Source organism: Otolemur garnettii, unplaced genomic scaffold, assembly GCF_000181295.1.
Source record: "Otolemur garnettii isolate 467f Iridium unplaced genomic scaffold, OtoGar3 scaffold00001, whole genome shotgun sequence".
NCBI lineage: Eukaryota > Metazoa > Chordata > Mammalia > Primates > Galagidae > Otolemur > Otolemur garnettii.
Window position 1 is genome coordinate 49,118,227 of NW_003852396.1, and position 7,971 is coordinate 49,126,197.

General features: G+C 38.6%; 1 protein-coding gene across 1 annotated transcript in view; it reads left to right on the top strand.

Annotated features, from left to right (window-relative positions):
- Positions 1-2,069, top strand: part of PRMT3 (protein arginine methyltransferase 3) — a 115,919-nt gene extending 113,850 nt beyond the window's left edge. Inside the window, exon 16 of the mRNA XM_003781176.3 lies at positions 1,946-2,069. Within this exon, the coding sequence (XP_003781224.1) occupies positions 1,946-2,055 (110 nt within the window). The 3' untranslated portion in view covers positions 2,056-2,069. The remainder of the gene's footprint in view (positions 1-1,945) is intronic.
- The last annotated feature ends 5,902 nt before the right edge of the window (positions 2,070-7,971 follow it).

Here is a 7,971-nt window from a genome sequence, read left to right on the forward strand (position 1 = left end):
GGCCGGCGCCCCAGCCACTTGAGCCACAGGCGCCAAGCCATTACTTACCTTTTCTAAACCTCATCTGTAAAGTAAGGAAAATGAACTTCGCTTATACTGATATCTTGTGATCGTTGAGATAATTCATGTAAGGCCTTAGAATAGAGCCTATCACAAAATAAGTGTCAAATAAATATTATATAAATTATTATCTAGTGATTATCCTAAACTCTAAAGTTTGAAGAACTATGTGGTAATCTTTGTTGCATAACTATTGATGAGCAGCGCATATGAGGTAGTTTTATTTAGAGGATTAGCTTTCTATATAGAAGATCATCTATAAAAGGTAAAACCACATGTGCATATTAACGTACACACCTGTGCACAGAGTCATTGTTAGTTTTTACTGAATGAAATGCACTTTGGGCCATATTATTTCGTTATTCTTTTAACAAGTCTGATCCTTTATGCAAAGATGTATAAAATATATCAGTAATAGAATCATTATAATCTGAATTTTCTGAAACCATACAACTGTTAGGGAGTTTTGTTATGTCTTGTTTTATTTCACTATCATATTAAAAAGCATTCAAGTCATCTTCCTCGAATGTAGGGGATTTTGTCATTTCTTTTAAAAATATTATACTGAGTCAGTCTTTGGGTAGCTTTATATAGATTCTTCAATCATTATTTTATATGGCATCTAATTGTGTCCATCCAGGTTGTGAAGCTATTCCTCATGCTATTTGGTGTGATCTTACTATTAATTAAAGCAAAGAATGGTGATCAGTTACAACTTAGCAATTTCTTAAATTGTTATTTTTTTAAATGACCCCTTTAAATAAATGAAGAAGGCCAGGCATGGTAGCTCACTCCTGTAATCCTAGCACTCTGGGAGGCCATGGTGGATGGATTGCCTGAGCTCAGGAGTTCGAGACCAGCCTGAGCAAGAGCAAGACCTCCTCTCTCTAAAACAAAACAAAAAAGCCCGGTGTTGTGACAGGAGCCTGTCGTCGCAGCTACTTGGGAAGTTGAGGCAAGAGAATTGCTTGAGTCCAAGAGTTTGAGGCTGCTGTGAGCTGTGATGCCATAGCACCCTACCTAGGGCGACAAAATGAGACTGTCTCAAAAATAAATAAATAAATGAAATGAAAAAATACTAAGTATTTATAATCAGAAAAGTACATAGATAATTATATATTAGAATAAATAAATTTCCAATATACAGAATAAATCTTCAGGAAATCAGCATTTGCCTTCAAACAGATAATGTGATGTTTTTGTATCTGTTGTTTCATCTGTGTAAGTTCTCTTTACCATTTTCAATGTCAGCACTTTAAAAGCCAGCGGTCTTATCCTGTGCCTCTAAGTTTTCCTGGCTGCAGTTTTTAGTTCCTCAGAATCTCATTTCTAAAGGGTCTCTGTACATGTTTTCTCTCCCTTAAATACCATCACATGTACACCATCTCTTTAGCCCTGGCTCATTCATTCGTTCTTATAAACTTGCCTTTTACTGCCTCCCAGCCATCCCCAATTCTCACCTGCTCACACTTTAAAACACTTGCCTAGTGTGTAATTGTTGGTAAAGCTTTTTCTCTTTATCCTTGGCCATGACTCTTTAAGGGCAGGGACCATATCTTGATGTTTTTCTAGATGTACTATAGAACATACTATAATTTCTTAATTTTCTGATGTGTAATAAAACAATGCCCTCAAATCTGTGTGACCACTGGATTTGTTCACCAGTCTCAAGGATTTGACACCTATGGCATATAGGTAGTTCTTGCTTCATTCAGAAATTAAACATAAAACTGAAAACTATTAGCTTAAAAAGTATTAACTTAAAAGTTAAAAAAAGGTAGTGACATGTCACAACAAAAAAAAAAGAAAGTGCTAGATATACATAATTTTCTGCTGGATTATATTCTTTGAATTCCTAAACACATTTTCTTGTTTTCTTTTACAGGTGAAGTCTTGAAAGGGAAGATCACAGTTCACAAGAATAAGAAAGATCCACGGTCTCTCATTGTGACCCTCACATTGAACAATTCAACTCAAACTTATGGTCTCCAGTAAAAAAAAAAAAAAAAGGCATAAAAGCACAACTACTTTGCAGTTTTTAGTGTAGGTAGAATGGGCCAGTAGGAGGGAGCAAGCTTTATGTGAGCAGACTGATGATGAATCCTTTCTGAATGAGTCCTCAGTAAGAGAGGCATGGTGGAAATCTAATGTCCTCCACCTAAGGAGGGAACCACCTGATCCCACTGGCCTAACAACACATCATATTCCTAGAAGTCTGCTCAGACTGCTTTTACCAAATGTAACCCTGAGTTTCAGCTTAGCTATACTGAAAAGAATTTAAATGGTCCTCTATTTGAAACAGAGATTATCTTTTGTTTTTAATAAGTTTCTTACTATAAATTTTAAATACAGTAATTTATTGGGTATTTGGTTAATGTTTTATTAAACTAGTAATACAAGGTAGTATGCATTTTATCATAGATTTCTCTCTGAGGAGGAGAAGTATTTTATTATTTGCTAGAGTATCAGGATGTGATAGATTAAAGAGCAAGTGTAAGAGACTAAAATATGGAAGAGAGCATCAGCCTTCTTGTAGAAATCATGTGTGAGGACAGCCCGGGCGATCCTCCTGTCTTGCATTCTGACAGTCTGATTTTGTAGTTTCTTCCCTCTTTGTGACCATTTTTTAGCCATAGAGATTTCTAGTATTGCCCAGGAAATCTAATTTCAGTACCTTTATCCTTTTGTTTTGTAAAAATTTTTTAAAGATTGGGATAAATATGTACTATTACTTTTTTCAAACTAGATTTATGTACAAAGGTTAAACATGTAACTGTCAACATACTTATCACTGTAAAATTGTGTCATTTATAATTAGTAGTTCAATTTGAAATGAAATCTACAATAAAATGTATCAAGCAATTTTTAGCATTTGGAACTATTTCAACATATTAAGCATTTCAACTCTTACAAAATTGGAAGCATTTAAAACAAGTCTTACTTAACAAGGAAATCATTTTTGAGAAAATTAGGATTTTAAGGAGAGGTGGGCCACATAACCTCAAGTTCAACAGCTGATTCTTTGTCTAAACAAGACAGGCACCAGGCAGCTTAGCATGATATTTGGAAAGGTAAGTACCTGAACTCAGTGCCTGAGTTCAAACCTGGCTTCAGCTCTTACTTTCTGGGTGATCATAGTCATTTTCCTTAACCCTTCTCTTCTTCCACAAATGTGCCGATTTATGGGTTAATACATTTCAAGTATTTAGATCAGTGCCTGGCACACTCAGTAAGGGTCTAGGTGGTAGAATCATCATCATCATGTATTCAAGGACCCCTTCCAAAGGATATATAGCATCTACATTATATTGGTTTAAGAATTGCTAGCCTTCAGTGAGCTATGACAATGCCACTACACTCTAACCAGGACAACAGAGCAAGACTCTGCCTTCAAAAAAAATTTTTTAAGTAAAATTTACTTTTAAATTTATATACAATAAAATTCATGTGCCTGTGAGTACAGTACTATGGGTTTTAACACATGCATAGATTCTTTTAACCACCACTAAGAGGATACAGAACAAATTCTATATCCGAGAATTCCCCCATGCTCTCCCTTTGCAGTGAAACTTTCTCCTCATACTCACTGAAGATCAGCAATCACTGATCTGTTCAGTATCCCTTCAGCTTTACCTTTCCAGAATGTCACAGAAATGGAATCATAAATATGTACAATTTGAGATTGACTTCCTGTGTTTAATATAGCACATTTCAGAGTCATCCAAGTGATTTCATATATCAATGTTTGTTCCTTTTATTATAAGTCCTAGTCCATTGTTCAGATATATCATAGCAAAAAAAAAAAAAAAAAACAAAAACCCCAGATATACCATAGCATGTTTATCCATTCCCTTACTAAGGGATATTTAGTTCACATAGCTTTTCTTGCTTAGTCTGTTAATATAGTAGATGACACTGACTAATTTTCAAATATTTTACCAGACTTAATTTAGGAAGTTTTGGGCAATTGTGAATAATGCTGTTGTAAACACTTACAGCTTGTTGGGTTAACATAAGATTTCATTTTCCTGGAATAAACACACAGGAGTGGGATTACTCAGCAAGTGTATGCTTAACTTGCTCAGAAACTGCACAGCTGTTCTCCACAGTGGCTATCCTAATGGAGGAATGTTCTGGATTTTCCCATATCCTTGTCATATCCATTCTAATAACTGTAATATTACCTCCTGGGTTTAGTTTGCATTTCCCTAATAAATAAAGGTGTTTAACATTTTCATATAAAAGTAAAAAGAAAGAATTGTCAACCTTATCAGATAGTAATGATTACCCTACCTCATAAATAAAGGAGCTGATCACAATGGAAATTAATGTTTAAAATGGCAAAATCTGGGGTGGTGCATGTGGCTCAGTGAGTAGGGCACCAGCCCCATATACCGAGGGTAGCAGGTTCAAACCCAGCCCCAGCCAAACTGCAACAAAAAATAGCCAAGCATTGTGGCAGGCACCTGTAGTCCCAGCTACTTGGGAGGCTGAGGCAAGAGAATTGCCTAAGCCCAAGAGCTAGAGCTTGCTGTGAGCTGTGATGCCACAGCACTCTACCAAGGGCAATCAAGTGAGACTGTCTCTAAAAGAAAAAAAATGGCGAAATCTGTATCAAAAAATTTTCTTTGGGCCTTTACTAGAAATCTGGACATATAGCAATGGGGGAAAACAATCTACCAAAAAACCCTTAAATGACAGTCTGAAGAGCCAGACACAGTGGCTCACACCTGTAATCCCAGCACTTGGGAGGCCAAGGTGGGTGGATTGGCTGAGCTCACAGGTTCGAGACTAACCTGAACCAAAGTGAGACCTTGTCTCTAAAAAAAAAAAAATACCCAGGCATTATGGCAGGGGCCTGTAATCCCAGTTACTTGGGAGGCTGAGGCAAGAGAATTGCTTAAGCCCAGGAGTTTGAGGTTTCTGTGAGCTGTGATGTCACAGCACTCTACCAAGAGTGACAAATTAAGACTCTGTCTCCAAAAAGTCTCAAGACCATAGTCTTTATTCTTCCTTCATCAACATGATTTCTGTTGTCACTGGGTTAACTTGTTTTCATCATGGATTTAAATATAAATCATTACTGGAAATGAGTAATGCTGATAATACAGTTTAAAGTACTTTGCATTTTGTCTTTAATGGCTTCTATACAAATTTGAGTAGGTTAGAGTGATCACTGCAGAGACCCAAAAGATTTATTGGATTTTTTAAAGTAACCAAAACCATCAAAACTTATTCACATATTTTTGTAAGTGAATAGCAAATACTTCCTGCTCCTTAACAAAAGCATTTCTCTTCAAAACCCTTCCCTTGCTGTCCATGCCAGAATTGTCATTTAAGCTGCTGGGCTGTAAGCATGTACCTAGAATGTCCAGATGTATTCCGATTTTTCTGCATAGCAAAATAGCAAAAATGTGTCAGGTTTGCAGCACTGTCACGTAAGAGTAACAGCCACACTTTAAATCACTTGGGAAAAGGGAGAATAGTTTGCAAATTTACTCTATACTATGCTTGTTAAGAGAGACCAATTTTTTTTCTTTTGAGACAGAGTCTCCCTTTGTCACCCTGGGTAGAGTGTCATGGCATCACAGCTCGTGGCAACCTCAAACTCTTGGGCTTAAGCGGTTCTCTTGCCTCAGCCTCCCAAGTAGTTGGGACTACAGGTGCCTGCCACAATGCCTGGCTTTTGTTGCAGTTGTCATTGTTATTTAGCTGGCCTGGCTGGGTTCAAACCTGCCAGCCTTGGTGTATGGCTGACACCATAACCACTGTGCTATAGGCACCGGGCCTAAGAGACCAATTTGTGATGACAGACAAGATGGATGAGATACCTAAAGTCACGCAGTTTCTCATGCAAGGTTGACAAACTACATCCAGCTGTAGGGCCAAATCCACCCGGCTGCATATTTTGGTAAATAAAATCACACCGGATCACAGCCATTCTTACTCATTTTCCTATTGTCTGTAGCTACTTTTGCATTGTCATGGCAGAGTTGGCTAATTGCTACAGATTGACCCACAAACTGGAAATACATACTAGCTTGTGCTTTACCAAAAAAGTTGTCCAACTCCTGGCATATTGCATAACTTCTTGTAACTGGCCCTATAAGACTTGTAAGGATAGTAAGTCACAGCGTATAGAATACATCTTAACTTTTACACCTGGGGGTGAGTGATGACGAGGGAGATAAATTATGAGTGAAAAAAAACTTAGCTTAAGATTTGTAATCTGTATGAGAAAACATACTCAGGGAAAGTCTGTTTAGTTGCAGCCAAGAAAAAACAACTACCCTGTGGAGCAGAGCTAAACCATAGGGAGAATGTTTCCTCACACAACTCGTTACCAGTCATGGGAGAGAAGATGTGCACAACAGAACACAGAATCCCAGGCTCGGCACCCGTAGCTCAGTGGTCAGGGTGCTGGCCACATGCCCCGGGGCTTGTGAGTTCGGGTTCAGGCCGGGCCTGCTAAACAACAACAATCGTTGACGACAACAGCAACAAAATAGCCGGGCATTGTGGTGGGCACCTGTAGTCCTAGCTACTTGGGAGGCTGAGGCGAGAGAATTGCTTAAGCCTGAGAGTTTGAGGTTGCTGTGAGCTGTGATGGCACAGCACTCTACCAAGGGCGACATAGTAAGATTCTGTCTCAAACAAAAAAAAAAGCCACAGAATTATAGAAACTGTTCTCTTTAAATATGGAGCTTAACTGTGTTCTGTTGCAAGTTATTCATAAAGACAAGATTAAAATTTAAGCTAAATTTCTAAAAAATATATATAGTATTTACATATAGGAAACTGATGTCTTGAATTATAACATTTAGTTCCCTGTATAAAGAGAATTAGTAAACTGAAACTTTGTAGGTGTTTATCAACTCCATTTAGAAAGTATCAAATACTGCTGGTAAATGAGGGTGGAGAATTGGGCACTGGAATTAGCCACACTTAGTCCCCTGGAGACAGGGATAAGAGTAGTTTGAATGGAGTGGTGGAGGCCCAGGCCTGGAGACAGCGGGCTGAAGAAAGACCTATACATAATGTTCTGAGCAGCTTTATTCACATAGCCACAGCCTGGGAACAGCCCAAATGTTCACCAACAGGTGATAGATAAACCATAAAGTAGTATTCCTTTTACAACACAGAATATCTTAAGGGATAAAAGGGAACAAGCTATAGATGCACTCTCAAAAGCACGTCATAGTAAGAGAAGCCAGAAACAGAGTACACGCCACGTGGTTCCATTTGCCATAGTTTGAATGTGTCCTCTCTAAAATTCAGGTGTTGAAACTTAATGGCCAATGTAGTGGTATTAAGAGGTGGAGCCTTGAAGGGGTGCTTAGGCCACGAGGGCCGCTCCCTCCTGAACGAGATTAAGGCTGCTATAAAAGCGACTTCCCAGCGGCCCCGGCTCTCTTGCCCTTCTGTTCCTGTTGTGTGAGGACATGGTGTTCCTCCTGTCCAGGGGATGCAGCAACTCGGACGCCATCTTGGAAGCAAAGAGTAACCCTCCCTAGACAAGTGAACTTACTGGAACTTTGATCTTGGACATTCCAGCCTCCAGAAATGTAAGAAAATACATTTTTGTTCTTTATAAACTACCCAGTCTGTGGCATTGTTATAGCAGCATATTGAACTCAAACACCATTTATATGAAAATCTAAAACAGGCAGAATTGCTGGGCGCAGTGGCTCATGCCTTAATGTTTCTGACTGAGGCTGTTCCCAGACAGCCACGGAACTCGCCCTTACCTTTTTCAGGTCTGGGTTCAAACATCACGTTCTCACTGAGGCTTCTCTGACCAGCCAATGAATGTTGTAAAACCCTCACTCACCCTCCCAAACCCCTTCTCCTTTACTTTTCTCATAGCATTTATTGCCATCTAGCATTCTACTGTATATGTCTTTTTCTTTT